This window comes from Schistocerca cancellata, chromosome 1 (genome assembly GCF_023864275.1).
Source record: "Schistocerca cancellata isolate TAMUIC-IGC-003103 chromosome 1, iqSchCanc2.1, whole genome shotgun sequence".
Lineage (NCBI taxonomy): Eukaryota > Metazoa > Arthropoda > Insecta > Orthoptera > Acrididae > Schistocerca > Schistocerca cancellata.
In genome coordinates, this window is record NC_064626.1 from 947288499 (window position 1) to 947313864 (window position 25366).

The window sequence follows — 25366 nt, forward strand, 5'->3', positions numbered from 1 at the left end:
TTCTAACCTACCTACCCGATTAAGGAATCGGGCATTCGACACTCCGATCTGTAGAATGCCAATTTTGTTTCTCCTGATAATATACTTCTCATTAATGTGTGTTCATTGTATATTCATGGCATTTATATGCTTCTTAACACTCTTTGAGCATATGCAGTCAGTCATCTGCACAAGAGGCATTTGTGCAAACACCTACAACTAATATACACTCCTGACATACAAGCTCACCACAATTCACAATTCATTCTTTCCTTTTCTACATAAATAAGAAGTGTACAAATAAATAAGATCTTGCAAGATTCCTACAGTCAAGAAAGCTTCAATCTACCAGACATTTTAGGACTTTTTCTCATACAACAGAATACAACATACCTAATCTTCAAGCAGTATGACCCCTCAATGGCAAATCAACCAACATTCTATAAGCAAATAAATTGACTCTTTCAGTGGTATCACATTCAGTAAGTAATAAATGGTGTACACTACAACATTACATGCCTGAAACTACAAAGTTATGAAAAATGGTCCTCGGGATGTTTCTAGTGCTGTCTCACGCAACAATTCAATTACTCTTTTACATTTGATTCTATAATTTACAGGCAAGTAGTCAAAACAGCAATAGCCCATTGAAAATTAAGCAAGTTGAATATTTGTTACATAGCACAGTGAATCACCTGTTTTATGTTTTTGGTGGGTTCCACACTTAAAAACTGCAAAATTGAGGAAAATGCAGAATCAAGGAAAACGTTAAAACCCCCACAATACAAGTGAAACATATTTGACATATATGATTAAAAATTGTAATCCCCGCCAGTACATTGTGTAACATCCGAATAAGTGAAGGAAATTATAAGCGGCATTCAAATGAAACCTAGTCACTAGTCTAAAGGAACGGTAACGATTTTATGTAGTTATAAACAGTACACACACTCAAAAATAGTCGCCAAAACTGTTCGCACATTTTTCTCATTGTGACACTAGCCAGTTGATTCCATCTCTGAAGAAGCTAGTAGGCTGCTGTCAGTTTCAGGTCTGGACCCAGTCACACACTTCATCATCTGTTGCGAATCGATGTCTGCAAATAGCTTGTTTTAAAGGTCCACACACATGGAAGTCACACGGTGAAAGGTACAGACTATACTGTGAATGTTCCAGCATTGCCCACTGAAACTGCTGCAATGTCGTCTTCACTGCATTGGCCTTGTGTGGGCAGGCATTATCATGCAGGCGGATAATGCCATTGGACAACATGCCTCGGCGTTTCAACTTGATGGCTCATCTGAGGTTCTGTAAAGTGGCTTGATAATGCTGGCATTGATGGTGTTTCTCTGTTACACGAGCTCGACAAGCAGTGAGCCCTTGTGGTAAAAAAGGACATCATGACCTTACCAGAACTGGTGCGCATGGTCTTTAATTTCTTTGGAGGTGTCAAGTTGCATGTTTCCGCTGCTTGCTCTGACACTTGCTTTCTGGTACAAAATGGTGACACCATGTTTCGTCACCTGTGGCAATGCGCAACAGAAAGCTGTATGCCTCCTCATGATAACATTGCAGATGACTCAAAAGATGGCACCATTTGAATATTGCACTGTTCGGCTGTCAGTTGATGGGGAACTCACTGCGCACAGATTTTTCAAAACTTCACGTGTTGATGCAGTTTAATTGGATCGAATAGACTTCGAGCTAAGACCACACAAAGCTTGAGACATGGTTTGGTTTTGAAACATGTTTGTGGATATTTTATGTGGACACCATTTGGAAACATCTTTCAAAACATGGAAACTCAGTGTCCGTACAGATCAAATGAAACAATGTTTCAGGCCAGCTACCACATGTCACTACAAAATGGTGCAATCATATGTTTGTATGTTGTATTGTGTTATCTGTCATATTGAGTTGTTACATGTTTTGTTTTCTCTTGCTGTATTAAGTTTTTCAAAAAAATTATTGCAGTATGCGAGGCAGCAGATCGTCAAGCTGTTGTCGTTGTACCACGCTGACAGCTGCTTGTGGAATATATGAAGCAAGCAGTACAAGAACAGCAATAAAACAAAACGCTCTGAGAAAGACTGTAGAAAAGAAAGTAAGGTCGTTTGTCGTAGCTTGCTTCAAAATGTGAAATAATCTCCTGGTCCATAGCCTGGAGTAATGGAGTGGTGTTAGGAGGCAGAAACTGAATCTTGATGAACTGAAATTCTTCAAGGAGGTGGTCTTGTAGACCTGGAAAACAGGCAGGAGCAATGTCCATAACAAGTAAGGCATTTAAGGGCAGATTCATTTTGAAGCATAAAAAATTTTTTCACCAAAGGACCAAACACTTCACTGATGCAATCATAAGAAGATCATGCATCACCCAAGCCTTGTTGTTGAACCTCCACATCACATTTAAGCTGTTCTTCAGGATTTTACACTTCTTGAAGGGTCATAAGAGTTTTTGAATGGTAAACAAGCAGCAGTTTAATTTTCAAACTGCTGATTGCATTGGCACAGAATAGCAGTGTGAGACAGCCTTTCATTGGCTTTTGACCGAACAATGCATTTCCTCTGCTGTTATAAACGTATGCTTCAGCATCTTTTTCCAGAATAGACCCATCTCTTGCAGCAGATTATCTTCAGAATCCGCAAGCAACTTGTTGCTGATGAAGTTTTTTGCTGCCTTTGTATCAGAGCTGGCCGCTTTGTTGTGCTTCACAACGCTGTGCTCTTAAACTTCTTGAGCCACCCACGACTTCCTTTGAACACTTCTTTGGCTGCTGATGGTTGTGGCGTATTTTTAATGAGGTTGGTGAAAATCATTCTCATCTTCTCACAAACGATGTTCTCATTAATAGTGTTGCCTTGCAATTGGTTTTCCTTTATCCACATTAAGGAGCAACCTTTAGACATCATCCAGAATATGAAACCATTGTTTAAATACTCCCTTTGAAGCATCTAGCTCCTTAATCTTGTCCTTGTTCTTGAGGATAGTGCAAATAATTGATGTAGACCGATTGTATGTGCATGCTGAATGAGCAACGCAGGTTCACGTTTTTCAATGATTTTACGTTTCATTTCTAAGGTCATTTTCTTTCTCTCATGGCGCCTTCTAGCAGCTTTATCTTTGGGGACATTTCTATGGAGGTTATTAAAATTTCACACAGATAAACACTGTGGGAACACAAGTTTGGAAAAAATGTGTGATCACAGGCTGCACTAAGATGGCAGCAGAAAGAGCGCTACACCCAGACTGCAGTACATACTAAAGACATTATTCATATGCCACTGGCGACAAAAAAAGGAATTCATATTGTTGAACCCCCCCCCCCCTCCCCCCCGCACTCGAACAACGTGTCACACTAAATCATAATCACTCATTACGCGAAGCATCGCTTATTAAGTGAGCCATTTTATTACAGTTTCTATTGTTTGTTATGTGAACTGTGTATTAAGGGAGATGCTCATTAAATGAGGTACCACTGGAGTAGTTTTAAAAGCAGTTACTTAATTCTTTGATAAATGCAACCTTATCCTGTAAAACTATTAAACACTGACAGACGTTTTTGGCTTTCAGGTCAAAAGACACACTAAATAAATAAAAGAAGAATGAATGGCAGCACTGTCTTTCATTTTGTTTGCACAAACCTTCATGTATTAACACTCTGTCGTCCGGCGACACCACAAAGTGTCACAAGAAAATAGTGGTCAACGGCCAGTGACACCACAGTGGTGTCGCGTGCATGGTATCGCTCAGTGGCCGGTGACACCACAGTGGTGTCGAGAGCATAGTATCACGCAGCAGCTGGCGACAGCACTTTGGTATCTTTCGCATTCTGTTGGGGTTTTGTTTAGATAACAGTAAGTTACACACGTCAACAAGTTTTTTTTGTTTTTATAAGTACTTGTGCCCTTTCATCATGGCAGACGAAAGAGGTGATATGATTACTTACAATAAGTGCGGAGGAAAACTTGGAGGTTTCCACTACATTGCATATGACTCATCATGATCCAGTTGACACACTTCCCGGTCACATAAAGCAACACCAACTAATATTTCCGGAATGAACGAACGAAAATGAAGAAACTGCCATGTATCTTTTTTTAAAAAAAAAAAAAACATCTTAATCTGCAAGTCTTGTGGCGTTGCGTTACATCTTGGGGACTGTTTTGCTGCATATCATATGAAAGAGAAATACTAAGTACCAAAGACAATGCAATTAAACAAATATATGAAACAATCAAATTCTGTAACTATTTGCTTATGTATATCTTCAAAATTTCATGAAAGTAGGGGAACGTGGTTGAGAACTTATGAGAACTAATGATGGGATTAGTGAAACTTAACAATTTATAATCTCCCAATAATGTCAAGAATGGCCGGCGACATGCCAAGTAATCTGAATTAGTGCTGCTGGCACCAAGCATATAAATTTGTACAAGAGATGTGGGCAGCAAAGTGTTAATAATGCAGCACTGCATACTACAGTTTCCTCATCTCTAGACATGACATGGCTGACAATACGAAAACAGCAAAACAAATAGCAGTGCAGGCAATGTGAATATAGTGAGAAATGTTAGCTGCCTGTGCAAACAGAAGCAGGGACCAGAAACGAACTCGGAAAAAGATGCAAAACACTGTAGAAAATAATGTTTCCAGTGGCAGTGTGTATACAGCTTAACACAACTTTTTGCAGTGATGATAGTGGGCTTTAGACTATACTATCGACTTTCGCGAGTTCTTGTAAACAATCCCTGTGTGTATTTCACTTATTAATTTCTTTCGTAGTGTGTGACATACGGTTCATCCACGATAAGTTGACGATTTAGGCGGCTGCTGTTGGGAACGGCCGTACCCCTGCATTAAGGCTCCGAGGGGAGAGGAGGGACGAGGGGAAAACAGCGTTGGCTGCTTGCAGCAGTGCTGGCACCACTACCCACATTTTGTGCTGATCATGAAATCAGACACGGCACTCGTGAAGTACTGTCCGCCTACGTGACACTTCCATAGGATGAGAAATCATCTAATTTGTTGACGTATTCATGCTGGAGGGTTTTACCTACAACTTACGTAGTATTTATTTATTGCAAATGATGAAAAATGAAAGTAATGAATGCACAACTTACAACACTATGAATCGAAAGTCAAAAAACAATTTTTGAAACCTGATTGCACTTCGCATTTATTAAACACAGCACAGCAGTGATGTTTACTCAGAATGATGTTCACTAAAGATCACTGCCATTTGTGCTCAAGATCATCATCATCATCATCATCATCACCACTGTCATCATCATAGCTTGAGTGTGTCACATACTGATGATAACGTAATCTATGACCATTTCCACTATTCCAGCTCGTGTCCAATACTCTAGCTCCAACTGCTGCACTTTCCTGCATTAACCTTGTCAGTCCTGTGCAGTAAATGAAAGAAAAGCAGCATTAATAAGATCTTTCCTTTGACATGTCACTATGAGGTGATTCGAGAATTCCCACTTAATTCCTGGAACCACTCGACCTTCTGCCGCCTCAAACACACGACGTTTTAAAGATAAGTGTGAGAGAGAGAGCCTATTTACTGTGCAACACATGTCTTTGTGTGCAGGATGGACATTGGTCATGGGAGGACAGAAGTTGCGTCAGAGGAGCAACGCCGACAAGTGTTTGCCGCTCGCGCCATAGGACCTGTATGGAGGGTGCAAGGAGTAACTACGTATTACTCCTTGGTGGTCGAATAATTGTAATTGTTATAGACAATTGAAACGTGTCCAGAGACTCTTACTTAATTCTTGGTGTTAGGCTTGCTAGAAGCAAGACCTGTTTTTGGATTTCTGGTGGTTATTAAAGCCACCACATTTTAATTATAATTAACAGTATCTTATGGTTATTGACGTAGTTGACTTCCAAGAGTTTGTATGCTTATATGAAACTTGTGGACATGAAAATATAGGAGAAGAAGTTGTGGACATTGACACAGCCGCATATCCATAGAAGAGGATCGGCTAAACCTTTCAAGTAAGTCAACTGTAAGAGAAGTGGGAATTTCGCAATCCAATTTTGCACCGCTTCTCTCGTCGCCGCCTCTGCTCTGAGCGATTTTATCAACAACACACACTTTCATGTCTGGTCTGTTTTCTTCTATTTTAGATAATAGTTAAGCCTTCCACACTGAGTTGTTGCAGTTTATTTGCTTGTCTTGCAACCACTCTAACAATGTAATCCTGAAATCATATTTATCAGGCATTCTGTCGAACTTCCTGCTGTGATAAGGTACGTTATCCATACAATCACAAAATTGGGTGGAATATAGCAACCAGCATATCTGCTAACACCCCCTCCCCCTCCATCGATGTCCAGTAGTTTCGTCAACTTCAAGAAATTCACAAGTGAGTGAAAACAGTTCTTGCATGAAACTTCCTGACAAACTAAAACTGTGTGCCAGACCGGGTTCCCAGGTTCAATTCCCTGTCTGGCACACAGTTTTAATTTATCACGAAATTTGAAAATGGCATATGCTCTGATGTAGGGTGATAATTCGTTCTAGCTTCTTGTATTTTGCTGCACATACTTGCCAGATTTTTCATTTTGTGGAAGTTTTTCTTAAACTTACAGAAACTGTGTGTGTTCAATACCAATGCAAAAAGGTCAGTGTCAAAAACGAAAATGGCACAAAGAAAGATGGGCCGACAGAAATGTACCACTGGAACCCCTCAATACATGTAATTGGCACCTCCACTCAGGGAATTGCGAAACGGCTTTACTAACTTTTTTTTTTCTTTAAACATTAATGCTTTACATTTATGATAATAGTAGTAAATACTGCTTGCAAATCTCTAAGAGTAATTAAAAGGCAAGTCTCTCAGTGAGATACCATGCCGAATTTTTGTTTCCTGTTATCGAATATTTGATTATACAACATTAGAGAAGGAAAGTTGCTAGTGAGCATATAGTGGAGATGCCGAGTTGCAATAGGCACAACAAAAAGATTAACACAATTTTTGTTGTGGCTATCGCGACTCAGTATTTTCGCTACATGGCGAGTAGCAACTTTCCTTCTGTAATATTGTTACATTACATCCTGGATTTTCCATTGTTTGATTATACAATATTGTCAAGTAGAAGGTGTAATTAGATGAATGACGAACACTAACTTCACTTAACAAAGGTTTATTTAGCACTTGCACATACAAGAGTGCGGGGCGAACTGCCTCCGGACAGAACACATACAGTATATATACGGCTACAGAACATTCCAGTACAATGATTCTTGACACTTGTGGACACTTCTAGAATGTACTAAAACCGAATATAGAAATTAAAATTGTACAGTCCAGGTGAGTTTTGAATTCACGACCCTCCATGCAACAGTTTAGTATCGCAACCACTACACCACAGAGCTACTCAGTTTCTTCTGTGACATTGCTCCCTCCTTAAGAGAACAGCATCTCCGTGTTACGTCTTCCTAGTCCAGGAACGAATCATAGGTCCTGCATACTCCGACTCCTGATGACTGATACTCACCATAGCTGTGATCTCCTTAGAACTTCTTTTGCCACTACGCTCTTCGTCACCTTTCCACCTGTTGCCCATCGCTGGAGCTTTGAATTTACCCTGGGTTGCAGGATCCTTATAGGGCTTCATTCGAAGGACGTGGACCATACCTCTGATCTTTCGTCGTCTTGTGTCAGGGTCGAAATCTTAAGTAACATCAGACAAGTGTCTTACAACCTTATAAGGTCCAAAGTAGCGCCTGATGAGCTTCTCAGAGAGACCAACCTTCCAAACAGGAGTGAAGATCCAGACGAGGTCACCAGGCTGGTAGGTGGCTCGTGTCATACGGCGATAGTTTTCTTGAGCCTGCAGCATACGAAGTCGAGCTAACTGCCAAGCTTCCTCAGCTCTGGTTAACACCTGGCCGATGTAGTCATAATCCACGTCATCAGGATGCAACGGAAACACAGTTTCCATCGTCGTAGTCGTCTCATGCCCACGCACCAGGAAAAGTGGCGTAAATCCTGTGGTGTCTTGTTTGGCGGTGTTGTAGGCAAACGTCACAAAAGGTAGCACCTGATCCCAGTTGCTTTGCTCGACACTGACAAACAATGATATCATGTCGGCCAAGGTCTTATTAAGGCGTTCAGTAAGACTGTTAGTTTGCAGATGGTAGGCAGCAGTCATGTGATGAGTAATGTTGCACTGACGGTTTATCTCTGTCACAAAGTGCAACTGAAAAACTTTCCCTCGATCCGGAATTAATGACCTCGGGGCACCGTGTTTTAATACAATGTCTTCCACGACGAATTTGGCTACCTCGGATGCTTCAGCTGTTTTCACGGCTTTTGTAATGGCATAGTGTGTCAGATAATCAGTTCAAACAATAATCCACCTATTGCCACTAGCAGACGTTGGAAAACATCCAAGGAGGTCAATCCCAACACGCTGGAAGAGCATTTTGGCTGGTGGAATTAGTATGAGTCGGCCATGTGGTTTCTGAGGAGCTGCCTTTCTCCTCTGGCACTCTTGACAGTGCGACACATAGTGACGGACACTTCTAAATAAACCTGGCCAGAAAAATCTCTTGCAGATGCTATTGTATGTCTTAATAAATACTAGATGTCTGACCTCAGGAATGTCATGGAATTTCTGTAGAACATATAAACGCATGTGTTTAGGAATCACTTTTAGCCACCTCTTTCCAATCAGATCAAAGTTTTTCTTGCAAAGTAATACATTAACTACTTTAAATTGTCCTTTCACATCCTTTGACCGATTTAAGGCAAGCGTAAGGCAGCACATCGAAAGAATCTTGTTGAGCACCACCCCAGATACGTTTAGCATCAGCTTTTAACGAGACTTGGAGTGGCCTGGCTTTGATACATAAGTCTTTGATAAAACGATGGTAATAAGAACATAATCGGAGGAAGCATCTCACATCTCTAATACTTTTAGGATCTCACCTTTTCTGGGTCTGGCTGCACACCTTCGTGACACACGAGGTGTCCAAGTATTTTGATTTCTTTTGCTCCAAAGAGAGTATCTTGGATTAAGTTTCAGTCCACCTTGATGGGGACACTTAAGAACGGCCCTCAGTCTTTTTATATGTTCATCAAATGTCTCTGAGAACACTATAATGTCATCTAAATAACAAAGACACATTGTCCACTTCAGGTGCCTTGGAAGATTATCCATCATCCATTCAAAAGTTGCTGGTGCATTACACAAACCAAAAGGCATTACCTTAAACTCATACAGGCCCTCAGGGGTGACGAATGCAGTTTTCTCAAGATCAGCCTCATCTACTGCGATTTGCCAGTATCCTGAGTACATGTCTACGGCTGAGAAAAACTTAGCCCCCTTCAGACAATCTAATGTATTGTCAATTCGTGGAAGAGGGTAAACGTCCCTCTTAGGTATCTTATTTAGCTTCCTGTAATCAACACAAAAGTGCCAACTGACATCCTTATTCCTGGCGAGGACCACTGGTGATGACCATGGGCTCAGCGAAGGTTGAATGTTATTCTTCATCTTTTTCTCTACCTCGTCGCGAATTATTTGACATTCTGTTGCTGACACATGGCATGCTCTCTGGCTTATTGGTTGATGGTCTCCAGTGCTAATCCGGTGCTTCACCGTAGATTTGTCTAATTTCCTCTTCACCTGTGGATTGAAGCATTCAGAGAACTCTTGAAGAATGGCAAATAGTTTCTTCTGTTGTTCCTTAGTGAGATCTGGTGATAGTCGAGCTACATCTTGTCTCGTAGTGGTAGTGCTAATTTCGCCCACAGACACGGCATGGGAGGTTTCTATACCGCTCAGCTGTTCTTCAATTAATGGCTCAGTATTTGCCACGCACATGCGTCTTGGAAGGATCTGCAGTTCTCAGTGACAGTTATCTATCCACAATTCACCAAATCCGTTCTTAAATGAGACGACAGAGGCTGGGATGACCAAGTTGTTCTTCAGTGATTTGCTTCTCTTACATTCCACTACAAGACGCATGGGTTGATGCATGGCATGACACGTGACATTTACCTTTCCAGTGCTGACTGCAGGAATGATCACTTCATCCAGCACACATAGTCTCCACACACTCAAATGCACATCTTCCGGCCCACAGTATCTCATCTTGTTTAGCATAATCTTCGAGCAACCACAATCTATATTTGCCTGAGAAGCATCCAAAAAGTCCCATTTGAGAATGATGTCATGACTACACTCTTGTAAGACAATGAATTCTAAGGGCTGTGTATGGCCACTTATACCCATACGAATGGTACATCTTCCTGTAGGTTTTACATATTCCTCATTTGCCACCTTCAACAGAGATGTTTTGCTGTCGACAAATAGGGTTTTCCCGCAACTGGTGATAGTACATCTCCTAAATGACTGAACATGATGCTCCACAGTCCACAAGAGCTTTGGCTGGTCAGACATCCATGAGGATATCGACGTAGCTTCCTATAATTTTTGTAGTGATCGATGGCGGAGGATTTTCTCCTCAGCAGCCTCACCTCCAAGGAAGCTCACACCTTTTAGTTTTCCAGGTTGCGGTGGCTAGGTGATCGGCTGGAGCTTATAAACGGTGATGGAGTCTTTGATCGGCGAGTTGGGGAGCGTCCTCTCTAGCAGCTAGCTTGCGGCGATGGTGACCTACGTCATCCTGCACCCACATCTTCTTGTTCATTTTTGTCGTCCCAGAGTTGGCGTCGGCTAAGATCGGTCTGCTATCTTCCAGCATGGGCGTCATCAAATATCCATCACCTTTCTCGACAATAGCGCACCAGAAGTCCTGGTCGAGTGCACCACATGGCCCAGTCATCCACAGTGGAAACGTACTGGTTGGTCATCCTGGGTCCTCCAGACATCAGTCTTCCTTGGTGCCCAAACAGGTTTCTGATGCGGCATTGTAGGAACGTAATTCCGCCTGGTTCTTGACTTTTTCACTGTTTTAAAGGGAAATGAAGGACGAGAGATTGGGTTCAATGTCTGTTCCACTTCCTCCCTTATGACCCTTTGAAGCGTCTTGGTTTTTTGCTCGCCGTGCAATCCAAGTGACTTCTGAACTTCCTCTCTCACTATCTGATGAAGAACACTAGTGAAATCAGTTGCTTCCTCCATCAGACATCAATAAGATGTTTGGAAGCTATTAAAACTTCTTGCGTGTAATTCTTTTTTTATGCATTGTCTCGATATACTGGCACCATTTTATGAAGTCATTTGCTGTCGAAACCTCCTTCAGGAGTAGGGCTTGATACATTTCCTCAACAACACCCTTCATGAGATGTGCAACCTTATCTTCCTCCTTAGTTCTAGGATCCACTATTTTACACAGTTCCAACATGTTCTGAATGTAGGATGCTGTAGTTTCTTCTGGACACTGTGCCCTACACTTTAATTCATCTTCAGCCTTGCACTTCTATCATTGTGTGTCACCGAAATAGTTGCGCAGTTCCGCCTGGAATGCTTCCCAGTTTGTGAACTTCTCCTCGTTGTCCTCATACCATTGCATGGCAGTGCCCTCCAAGTACAAAAATACACTATCTAAACACACGGTGTCATTCCATTTGTTAAATGTGGCTATATGCTCTTATACCTGCAGTCACTTGTTTGGATCTTGGCCATCGTTACCGGAGAACCTGGAAGGATGTCTCATGTGGTGGCACACAGTTGCTGTCATCGTAATGTCCTCTTCTTCTTCTTCTGTCTCTGATAGATTGCGATCTGTTGAATATGGCTCGAACTCGGGTTTCTTGTTTATAGCATTTAGTCTCTTCTGTTTAACAGTACTCATTACATGCTGGAAGTAGTGCCTTATGCAACTGATTATCATTTTAGCATAATTTTACTTTATTGTACACCAGTACAGCCATAAAAATTATAAGCAGGTCCATGGACTTCCCATCATTATAGCACTAATAACAGTAAGATTCCATAATAGCGGATTCCAGTAGAAGATTCAGTTTTAGTTTGTACGGACACGCCTAGCTATGAGTTAACACATGTAGAAACACATTTTGTCTGCTGATTTGAGCGAGCGAAGGACTACCTTTGTGACGCACACGCCATGGCCTGACATTCTTGTAGGCCTCAGAAGTAGTAAACTTGAGTAAGATTTTGTTCTAATATAAACACCTCAACAAGTACTTACAGAAGCTATGTGCCAGTAAACACAAGCCTTTCATAATACTTCACATATGGGGCAGCTTGATGCTGGCAGCACTGAGACTAATGAATACCTTTCAAGTGGTGCCGATTTTCTCTGCTTGTGGCAGCACAAGCCCAATCATCAAGTTATCATGGCCAAACAGTATGTGCGCAGTATGTTGTTTCATAGCAACGTTTCAGTGAAAGTACCGTATCATAAATACATCACACTTACCATTAAACATAAAAGCATCAACGGTGTAAAGCTTTAAGAGACTTTATGATAACTAACGCACAATACAAACTTTAGATGAATAAGGTGTAGCGTAATGGATAACGTCATGGTTAGTTGAGTTAGAGGGTACAGGTTCATAATTCACTGTATGCCAACATTTTTTTCAACTTAGCATTGTTATCGTGTTCGTTATGATTGCAATACAATATGTTCTGCAATATTCAATGTTGTTAAGCATTTCTGTCTGTTTAGAGAACAAAAGATGAAATAAATAGTAGCCTGTTTCCAAATGTATGGCGATCGCTGAATGTGTGGTTAGGCAGAAACCTAAGAAGATGGTTTACATTCATGCAAATGAAATGAGCAGCAATAAAATTCATGTTGTTCCTTTCACAAATACTTTACTGTTTATCTCTGAGTACGTGGTGATTTCCGAGTGTGTGGTTAGGCAGGATCCTAAGAGAACAGCTTACATTGCTGCAAATGAAATGACGAGCAATAACATCCATATTCTGCCTTGTCATAAATATTTCACGTGTTGGACAACCACAAACATATTCCTCTAAAGATTTCTTGCTACAACTGAGATTCTCCTATCACTAAACCATCCTTAAAAATCAACTTTACGCTATAGCAGTCGACAAATTGATTGCCTCGATCCTGGTCGCCTTCACAGTCACGATTACATTAGTTCCTGCAAAAAGCAGTGTGAAATGTACTCGATCCATCATCACTGGACGGTGAAGCTAAATGTTGCAAGTTGTGTTGGCAATGCCAATCACAGATTAAGTCAGCATTTCCTCTCTCACGTCTCTCCTCTCCGCAATGACATAAAATATTCCCTTGACTCCCCCCTCACCCACAGTACCAACCATCTATCTTCTGTGCCACTTACAGCTCATTCAGTCACATCGAATGTCAATAGGAAGAAAACGAAATGAAGTCAAGCGAGAAGTCAAGTAAGAACACAGAACTGAGTAAACTTTACTAGGAAGAAACATAGAAACAGGAAATTTTTAGCGTTGATTTTGTGGGTTTTTCACAGGGGCTACAAATTTATGTTGTAGAACTGTGGAAAACGTAAAATCGAAGTTCCGCAATAGTACTGTAAAACACTATTACATACATAATTGCAGTGTTGCAAACCCCAACTCACTTGTACATAGCAAAACAACTGCACGTGTGACAAGAAAACTGTAGATAGTACAGTGAGGAAGATACCAAACAGCAGAGTGGGCCACCTTAGCTGAATGCTGTTGGAAGTTGGTAAAACATAAACTGTGGCAACAATTTCTGATCCCAAGTACAGTACCCAGGAATTTCAGCTGGCAAATGCTATGATACATGCCACTTACAGCTCTTTACTGTTACCTTCCCTATTGAATAAGACTAACAATTACACATATATGGCTTACTTTTAGGGTAGCTAATAGGAGGATGATATTGTCCAACACTGTACAGAAAAAAGTTTTATCAAGGTGACAAGCACATATATCATCAGACAAGAAAAGAATTGTTTGTAATAATGTATTAGTGGGCAGTTGCTCTTTTGAGCTTGAACCGTATCCTTAGAAACTTTCATCAAAATCAGTCAACTCAGTAGACTGGAATGAAATTTTACGATGTACATTTTCTCATTTTCTTGCACTTAATAAGAAGGCAAAAAGGGTCTAGCTCCTGTGCAGTCTCATAAAAAAGGCCTTGAAGAAATGTTTCAAGTTGCGCAAAACACGAATACAGGCATGTAAGCAATCAAATGGGCCAATTTTGCAGGCAGCTACAACTAAATTGGACATTACTGATAAGTATATAAATTTGCCGTATCACTTCTTCCGTGGCAGATACTGAGCACAATAGCTTCTGATACAGCACAGACAAATATCTGCAATAAACTGTTTGTGCCCTGCCATTGAGGTGATGTGTTTTGATGCAATTTGGTATAGGATAGGGACACAGTTCGTCACCACAAATAATTTCCCTAATGTGCTCAGTCTTATTTCTTTTTTTGTCAAATCTCATTAAAAAGGAGACCATTCTGTCTACTGATGAGTTCCAGTCTACTTTCAACAATGATGTGGGTGGAAAACCTTGAGGTGAATGGACATAAACCCATGTCTTTCCACATGAAACTGTGACAGCACAATTCTACTAAAATGCATCACTGATGCTTATGTTCAACCTTCAGGTAATGCTAGCTTAAGATCTAATACCAGATGACGTTCTTGCCAGCCTGAGAACAGTTTTCCAAGAAGAATGGTATTTGGTTACTACTGTACACGTAGTCAACTTAATTAGAAGTAGATACGAAATATAGTTATGTTTACCTGTATGGAGGCCCATTACATATCCAGCTCCAAAGCAATAATTACGAAGTAATTGGCATGCAAACAACATTGCAACTAAGGATATGCCCCACCACAGGGGCTGCTTTTTATCCTCCACATATGCTAATATGAACTGCTGAACTACAGCCTGAAAGAAACAATGAGCTTGGAGTTAACAGCTTGAATTCAGAACTTATAGAATTTATTTAATTGCTACTACTACTACTACTACTACTAGTACTAATAATAATAATAATAATAATAATAATAATAATAATAATAATACTGCAGGGTGATCATAGTTGAACTTTCATTGCTTGATATGGCCCCATGAAAAATGAGTGATCATAAGACAAAGAAATTTTGGAAACATCTGTAAGGACATGCAGAAGATAAATAAGGAATAAACCATCATAAGAGAGACAATTTAACTTCCACATGAGAGGGTAACATTTGTTAACTGTGTCCCATGTTTACATTGCAGGTTACAAACGTTGCTCAGTGTGATGACAATCTGCATCCATGACAGGCTGGAACCACACTAGAGATTGCTACATGAAAATACGATGGACCATGGAATGTGTAACTGCCATGACACAGGTCTTTGACTGCTTTAAGATCGCACATTTTGTTCAGCATTCTCAGACATGGGGACATTAACTTCAACAATTAGTAGCGCTATTGGCTGTCGCCCTTTCCCACGAGCAATTCCCGAATCGCCAGTTAATTCAAACTTCCGAATCACATTCTTCAACCCAGTGCAGATAGAGAACCTCTCTGCATTCCTTCAGTGCTTTGATACTTGTGAAGAGCAGCATCACTCTAGCTGCTGTTTTGATGAAACAGCTTTACGAGTAAAGTCCTGCGCCCAGTGTCCAGATTGAAGTTGACTGTCTGCAGTTGTAATGCACACTGAAACCCCACATCGCCATGCCATTACTGGTGCCCAATGTCAAGTCATGACCCTAATACTACTAACAATGCAAATCCTGCTGTGCACAGTCTGAACATCATTCCTATATTGTTTGGTAGAAATAGGATAAATATTTTTCTGTCTACGCTGGCTCAAGTAGTGAAAGTTTAATTATAACCACCCTGTAGTGTAGTAGTAGTAGTAATAATAATAATAATAATAATAATAATAATAATAAATTACCAAGAAAGGAAAAAAAACATGGAAATCTCCGAATCCAATGCTGGGGGAGTTCGAGTTAGATCAATGCAATTTTAAAGAAATCATGAATATAAAAGTAATTTGATTTTGATCATTACCTGACTAAAATTAAACTGAAACTTCTCTCCAATAAAAACCAAGAGAAACAGCAAAACTTAATTAAATACAATACAGACAGGCTCAACATCACCAAAGAGGTAATTAAAAATTTTCAGGAAGAAATTAAAGTAACTATATCAGGGAAATAGAATGAAATATCGAAAGAAATCAACAGGGCAGCGAAAAATGTATTTGGAACAACAAAAATGAAAGAGAAAGTCTGGTGGAATGAAATCTGTGAAGAAGTAGAGTCTGAACACCTTGACGAATTTAGAATGCAAAGGAAAGAAACAGCAAGAATAATGAAGAGTGCTAAAAGATCTTTTGAGGAATTACAACTTCTTGACATTCAAAACAACTTTGTAAAAAATAACTCCCAGATTTTCTATCATATGTTTAAAAGTCATGTAAAGGGCTACCAGGCTCCAAGTATTTGCTTCACAGATGGAAATCGTAAAGTATGCCTAAGCACCAGCCAGAATTGTGAAATACTAAGACAGTACTTTGAAAAATTGTTGAACTGTGAAGAACCAAACTGTAAGCTAGAAAAACAACAAAGCCAGTGGAGAAGTCTCTATTACAGCTGAACTTATTAAATAGTCTCAACCAAAAATTATAACTAACCTTCAGCTAATGTCGGAAGAAATATACCAGAATACTGGAAAATGGCTCTCATCCATACCTCACACAAGAAAGGTGATACGCAAAATGTAAATAACTACAGAGGTACATCTTCGTTACCAGTGCGTTATAAAATATTTTCAACAATACTACTAAACAAAGTAGAAGCAACACTTGATAGCCATATGGGAGAATAGCAGAGTGGATTTAGAAAGGGCAGATCTTGCTCAAAACAGATTTTCAATCTTAAGTCCATAATTCGTCACAGACTTACTAACTCCAAAAATATAGTTGCAACATTTATAGTTTTTTAAAAAGGCATTTGACTTGGTTGATAGGGAAGCACTAGATAAAGCGATCAGAGAATTTGGCATCAAATCTAAGTTACCAAACCTTATTCGAGAAATGCTCACAGACCAAATTGAAAGTCAAGTTTCGGGGTTAAATATCGAATGCTTTCAACATAAAAACAGGTGTAAGGCAACGTGATGGCCTGTCTCCAGTCCTCTTTAACTGCATACTAGAGAAAATAGTGGAAACAAAAACTAAAAGAAAAGAAGCTTACTTGGGGGCTTGTTCCAAAGCACAACAGAACTAAAGAGAAAGATACTGAAATTCACTGTTTAGCATTTGCGGATGATTTTGCCATTCTGTCTAAAAACCTAACAAATGCTGGAATACATATCAATCTCTTAGAAGAAATAGTCAAAAAAGCAGGTTTAAGAATATCTGTAGAAAAAAACAAAATTTATGACAAATATAAAAAAAATGATCCAGAACCCCAAGCAACAGATATTGGCCAGATGAAGAGGGTAAATAGATTTAAACATTTGGGAGAAATTATACAAGGAAACTGTTTAGAAAAATTTGCTGTAGAAGAAAGAGTACATAAAATGGAGAGAGCTTATGGAATAACGGAATGTCTACATGAAAAGGTTTCTGTCTAAAAATTTGAAGATACAGCACTACAACACAGTAGTACAACCAGACTGTCTTTATGCAAGTGAATGTTTAGTACTGAACTACAAATTATACTAACTTGAAGTCCTGCAAAGAAAAATAATTCAGAAAAATACTAGGGCCACCAACCTGCTATTTTTTGGATACTTACACAGAATGAACAGCAACAGGATAACCAAACAATTTTTAAATATCTTTGGGACAAGAAGTCAATAACAGCCTGGGTTCACGAAGTTAGGAAAGATTTGAAAAGAAACGACAAGTGAAGAAGATGCAACAAAAAGAGAGATTTTCAAGAGGAAAGTGTTCAAAATCGAAGAATTCCTAGGCAAGAGGGAGAAGAAGACAGTGTCAAAACGGTTGGAGGAGAGAAGAAGGATAGACAGAGAAAAGATGAAAGAATACCGGAGGAAAGAGAAAAAACAAAGAAGGAAGCATTGAAATTGGTGTGTGGTCCTTAGATGACCCAAACGAAGAAAGAAAGACGAATAATAGTTCTGTGTATGTCTTTGAATCATTCTGCATTCATGCAAATAATAAAAGTAATTCGTGACACTCATTATACTGTTTATTAATGTAATACAGTGACATGTAACAGTAGATGCATGAGTATTTGGATAACGAAGTATGAAATGAAAACGGTGTTCATTAACAAGCCATTAATTTGTTGCCATTTTCAGTCAATAAAAGATACTGAAGAAGAAATTTTGTAAGAATATTCAGAACCAGTGAAGTCATGTTAATGAATGTGGCATTTTCTACATGAGGTTGTATTTATTTACATTTTGTCTTCATCCCACAACTAGTTTTGGCTTTTGCAAGGATTATCCACCGTGCGAGTGAATTGAAAAGCACACGACATTACCACAATTAAACAGAAACACAATGATGTAAGCACAAATTAATGGAAATACAGTTACCTAGAAAAAGATGTCATATACATAAATATAGCAGTGTATTCGCATTACATGCTTCTATTCATTTTGATTTGCAAATTTAACTGTTCTTTATGGTAATAATTCTTCCATTCACTTAGGTTCACAACATTACATTCCTGTTTCATTATGGTACCACAGGGTGCCATTTTTTGTATAGCTATGCGCTGGATTACAGCTTAAAAAGTCCGAACTTTTTTTAACTGAAGTAGTAGTTTTAATAAATACAGCCTTAGTGGAAAAAACCACATTTGTTTAACAAATTTAAAATTGTGGTATCCAGTATGCAGAAGAAATCACATTATTTTTAAAACAGTCTGTGTGACAATGCTGGATCTGAAAACAACTACTCTCTGAATTACAGGTGTTTACAATGACATGAACACAGGCACAGCTAATGGGTAGTTGTTTCCACTCATTTTCAGTTCAATACACACATTTTCTGCACTCAACTAACCCAGGCACCTTCATAAATAGTATTTTTCTTCAATGATATGAATTACATGCTTCCAAAAGATTAAAGAACACTGTAACTATGATGTATATTATTGAGGAAAGATTTGCAGCAACCTGTCACTCTGTCAATACACAAGATACCAATTTGTTTTATTGTCCCTGGCTGTTTTGGGAAGTTTCACACCTATCTGCGAAAGGAGTACATATAGTATCACCAAATTTGTAATATTACTGAACATCATGGAAAGAATATTTAACAAAAAAGAAAAATGTTATATATATCAATAAATTTTGCAAAAGTTGATAATGAAAGAATCAACTGTAACTTCCAGTTGCTGTTAGATATTACAGGTTACTGTGCTTTAAAATCATGTTTATGAGTCTCTGACCTGTGTTTGCATTGCACTGTAGTAAGATATCAGTAGTAATGTTTATGAAAAGAAATAAGAAGACATAATTATTGGAAGACAATATCATTAACACATCAGTAAATGGATATACGACATTCAAAAATATTAATGGCTAATAAAATAAATTTAATAACCTGAATAAACCATTTCCCAATAACATAAGCATGTTATCAGTAATTTAATGTATGGTATACTATTTGCAACAGGTCCCAAAATCAGGTACAGTAACAGATATTACAAGCACCAGACATTGGGCAGGCAAAATGTCGGTATTTACTGTCTAACAGCTTGCCACTCCAACCATATGGGAGAGACCCAAAGTGATAGAAATATTACTTGTATGGCATATACAATGGAACTTCAATTTTACGTTCTCTGATTTTATGCTTATCGTGAATTCTACACTATAAATTCATAGCCCCTGATTTTACATTTCTTTCTAGCAACGTTTACCTTGATTCTTCATTCTTGCTTGACTTCATCATCTTATCTTCCCACTGACATTTTATGTAACTGAACGAGTTATAAGTGGGACAAAAAACAGGTAGTTCACACAGTGGCGTACATAGCCAATACGTGATGAAGGCATCCTGCCGTCACCTTTTCTTATGCCACTTATAACTCAGTCTTGTCTTTTTGCATGTATTTCTGATGTACTGTATTCAGCAACAAGATTGATCATCAACCCTTTAAAATCAAACACTGAGTCCCAAAGAAAATGCTCAGTCAGAATCAAGGGAATGGCCCTTTCCAGCTAGTGAGCTCTTATCTGCAGGTGAGTTGTTACATCATCCAACAACCAGTGCAACCACCACACCACACTAACACACACAGTAAGTTTACAGACCTTTGGCTATGGAACATTCAAAATTCCAGTAGAACTGGATTATAAAGCATAAACAGGCACAGAAGCTATAAATCAAGGTCAGTGTAAGAATTGAATTCTTCTCCTCCTAGGTAGCAATTTTACTAACACTCGTAACATCAAATGACACCAAATCACAAATCCATAAACAAACAAGAAAGAAGTTTCAAAATTTTACATCATATAAGAGAAGTATTAGGAGAAAAGTGGATTTTGCCACTAGTAATGCTGTAGGGTATGTAACTGAAAAGACTATCACTTTTGTTGATGATGTACATGGTAATTGCCAGCACAATACTGCCACAAATTATAACTTAACACCTGCAGTTTTGAGGGTTCTTTCATTTTATGTTCACGTCAAAAATAGCAAAAATTTATAGCCGACATGGTGACAAACTGAAAACTGTGAAATACAGTGAAAACTGCTAGATTACAATATCTCAGATGTTTGTAAAATCTTGGATGTTTGTTTTCCACCTGCAGCCAATAGCTTTATAGGACGTGACACCACAGTAATGCAGTGGCTCCTAGCATATAAAGTGATAAACAACAAGCTTACTTGGGGGCTTGTTCCAAAGCACAGCTGATGTGATCAGTGTATAGCAAATGCAATGGTCGCGGCTTCCGCTTAGGTTCAATTTATATAGTTATATCTCGTAAGCCCTTCACTATCATGCGTTAATTTTACTTAAAGTAGTTCTGCTCGGAGCCTTAACAGAATCCAGATTATATTGTGCCTCTGCCGACTGCACCCAATGTACACTACTTCACTTACTATGTGCAACACCATAATTAATAGGATATGTTCAGTGAACAGTTGTGCAGTGCCTTTTCATCTTTGTTGCAGTCCTCAACAGTGTTTAATGCATTATGATGGCAGATAGACTTTTTACAAATGTAACACACTGATGGGACAAAGAAACAGTGAAATCACAGCAGGCTTAACTTTATTTCGTATTCATTGGTACCACTTGCAAAGAAAAACTCATGCGTATATACGTGCTTTCACAAAACCTTACACCACAGCAGATCGAAGTGCACGTAGCGTTTGTTGGCAAAAAGCTCAATTTCGATTACTCAGCACAATGAACAGGGAAAAGTTTACAGGCAAGACACTACAGGTCACTGCACTCACATCACCAGAGTATGCTGCATTGTCATTTGCTACTGAAGGAAAACACACACACACACACACACACACACACACACACACACACACACACACACTAGACTGCGGCACCTTTCACCATACTTCACAGTTTTTTGTTTAATTCACTACGTTTTGCTTTTTTTCTGGCTGACCAAAAAAGGAAAGACCTCTCAAAAATGCATGTTTTCTGATGTACAATTTACAGCCGTAGCATGTTAGAAAATAGCTCGATTACCTTGTACCCAGACACCAATTTCAATTTTTTGACGAGTTTTTACTTTCTGTTACACATCTGTGATTTTTCACAAACTGATGAAATTCCAGGAGGTATATGCGGACAAGGGAAAAAAATTCTTGGAGTCTTCCTGGATTTCCCGGTTAAAAATATATTTTTCCCCAGGTGAAAATACACTTTTTCTATGTTAAGTGACAGTGTACTTTCCCTTGGAACTGTAAAACATACCAACCATTTGAATGGTAATGGTTTTATTCGCCAGCATAGACCTCCCTGGCACTTTAGAAAATGAAACTCAGGGGAAAAAGACGAGATTGGAAAGATCTTTGATGTGCAACAACGTGTACGCTGCATATTTTCATACTACAAAAGTATAAATTTGAATTCCACCAAACAACGCATGTTACTTTCCGAAGCATTGAAGTCGAGGTTGCGATGCGCTTTTGTAAGTCAGTCATAGCTAATGTCACGTGATCTCGACAGCCGATGACAGTGGATATTCAGAGCATAGGACATGTCACGTAGTCAGCCAATAGCAGTATCACTGTTAAGTAGTGTGAACACACAAACTGGAGAAGTTAATGGTTTAAATTAATATACATAGAGTTGCTACAAGAAAAGAAAAGCTTTCACATATAGTATTAGTCTCCAAGTTTAATAAGCTGCAGCAGAAGCTAAGCTTTCACATATAATGTTGATATTTTTTGCACATTTTGCGCTTTTAAGATATACCACACAAACATGCCATTAAAATTTTACATAATGAAACAAATGTCTGATCTTCTGGGCTCAAAATTCTTCTAAATGGCTCGTCATCAAAGAGTCGATTTATAAATGACAGTCAAATGCTCTGCGATTTAAGAAATTCATCATACATTCTCGCACATAGTTCATCTTGTGTAAAAGGAAATTTACTTTGAAAATTACACTTTTCAAACCATCATTCGCAATATTTCCCCGCTACCTGTTAGAAATGGTTCATTTCAGCAGTTACCAGAGTGTGCCTGATAACAGGCGTCACTGCGCTCGCACAGCTACGATGACGTAGGAATCCCATATGTTCATACTTGTAAACCATTAAAAGATCTTACATTCTTGCATTATGTCATAAAAGAAACAAGACATCAGAGGATACTCCAAGAGCATTGGAATTTTGTGAACTATACTAAAAATTCATAATTTGACAAATAGTACTCATTTTTATGTCCATATTCCCAATGAAGTAGGCCTCACCCTGATATTAAGATTTTCTTTGAATACCAGTATTGTATTATCTCATATTTGGTTCTTTATTATGGCATAATGCCATATGTGCTAGAAGATGAAAACGTGCACTTGAAATGCAGCGAACAGTTGAAACTAGCCAATAGCGTGAAGTTAAAAACTTTGTTTCAAATAAATTGACTGATTAATAAAAGCCAAATTAATTAATAAAAATAAAAATTAAATAAATAAAAATAAAAATTAAATAAATTAAATTTAATTAATAAATTTAATTAATAAAAGTCAAATTTCTTCAGCAAACCGATAAAAATTACTTTATTGTTCTGCAAGGAGATTAATGCTCAACTGTCAGAAAGATGGAAATAAAATAAAATCTGACACTAATAACATATTGTAGCCATCTGTAATTATGTGAATGTATTTTATTTCACTTGATAGCTCCTGAACACATTAAACCCGTTTTGTTTCATTTGATGTGAGAGCAGTAAACGAAGAGGAAACAGCAAATATCACTAAACGTAGACACAGGTTAAAAAAAAAAAAGTGTGTGAAATCTTATGGGACTTAACTGCTAAGGTCATCAGTCCCTAAGCTTACACACTACTTAACCTAAATTATCCTAAGGACAAACACACACACACCCATGCCCGAGGGAGGACTCGAACCTCCGCCGGGACCAGCCGAAACACAGGTCAGGTGGAGACTACCCACATCCCCACTATAACTCAGACTGCTTTGCACATCAGCTCCGGATCTACGATTTTTCCGAACCGGGGCAATATTAGATAGTGGCACGGCCTCTATTCCCCTCCCCCACCCCATTCCTCGAGAATTTGAGATAGGATGTAAAAAATCTAAAAGAATCAACTTTCCAAAAATACGTTCATTTTGTAACTGCGCATCTTTCTGAAGATGTCTGATACTTAAAACATATATGTTTGAGGATGTAAGACATGTTACACACACACACACACACACACACACACACACACACACACACACACACACACACACAGCTTGCAGTTATTACTGGATGGGATTATTTGTAACTGGAAGAACAAGAACTCTTCAGAAAATATGCACTCTTTATTGCCTATTAGCTAATAACCTACTGTTTTGTGTGACATAAAATCAAATATAGGATACATAAAACCTGTAAAGGCAAGAAACAAGCAAGACAGTACACATTTCTTCAATCCTTAGGTCCTAGCATTTTTCCTTTCTCTAATCATGCTACAGCTTTGCATGGTGTGCCTTCCTTACTGCAAAAGAATCTATTACCTCATCAAAGCTCGTCAAACTTTTGCAATAGGAAAAATCGAAATGTTGCTGCCTAATACCGAAAAAACTGTTAATACAAATAGTACTCAAGACTGGTGTGGTTTCTCGATCTTATTAAGTCTATTCTGTCACTGCCTGCTAGATAAAATAAAATAGGACTTTCTGATATTGCAGCAATTGTAACCAACATAAAATAAATGAGACTATTTTGGCACCAATGGTTATTTTTATAACACAACATAATATAATTCACGAAGTACCAATATCGTATGCCTATCAGACCTACTACAAGCAAAAATCCTTTTGTTAGTTTCACATTTCATTCATACGCTCCAGTTTCTCACACATGAGATCGAAAAGTAGTAATACGAAATTTTTATATAAATTTGGAATCTTCATATTCTTCTATATTGTATTATGTCCCTGTTTCTTCTCCTTCCATGCGTGTACAAACAATCATGTCATCACTAATTCTGTAACTATTCCTGCCATTGTCAAAACTTATTCTCTGATTAACTTCACTAACCGTGCCAGAATCACACTATCGCATTATTAGTCTCTGGCTAGGCGTTATTAGATGTTTGCACAATGCTTTTTCTGTGCTACTCCCTGAATAGAACTTAAACGGCTGCTAGCCAGGAACTGTACAATGGGCCCTTGCTAGTGTAGCGATCTGCCCAAAAATTTTCTGTCGAGATTTCACTTTCTTCGATACACCGAGAAGACAACACGTAACCTTTCTTACCTGTTATCACCGAACAATCAGTTTAATAAGTCACAGCTGCAAAATACTAACACGAATTCTTTACAGACGAATGGAAAAGCTAGTAGAAGCCGACCTCGGGGAAGATCAGTTTGGATTCCGTAGAAATACTGGAACACGTGAGGCAATACTGACCTTACGACTTATCTTAGAAGAAAGATTAAGGAAAGGCAAACCTACATTTCTAGCATTTGTAGACTTAGAGAAAGCTTTTGACAATGTTGACTGGAATACTCTCTTTCAAATTCTAAAGGTGGCAGGGGTAAAATACAGGGAGCGAAAGGCTATTTACAATTTGTACAGAAACCAGATGGCAGTTATAAGAGTCGAGGGACATGAAAGGGAAGCAGTGGTTGGGAAGGGAGTAAGACAGGGTTGTAGCCTCTCCCCGATGTTATTCAATCTGTATATCGAGCAAGCAGTAAAGGAAACAAAAGAAAAATTCGGAGTAGGTATTAAAATCCATGGAGAAGAAATAAAAACCTCGAGGTTTGCCGATGACATTGTAATTCTGTC

The 25366-nt window shown here is 38.7% G+C and overlaps 1 protein-coding gene across 1 annotated transcript in view; it reads right to left on the minus strand.

Moving 5' to 3' along the window:
• LOC126088199 (ATP-binding cassette sub-family C member 5-like) overlaps window positions 1-25366 on the minus strand; it is a 274779-nt gene that overhangs the window by 174093 nt on the left and 75320 nt on the right. Inside the window, exon 5 of the mRNA XM_049906328.1 lies at window positions 14678-14825. Coding sequence (XP_049762285.1) covers window positions 14678-14825 — 148 coding nt within the window. The remainder of the gene's footprint in view (window positions 1-14677; window positions 14826-25366) is intronic.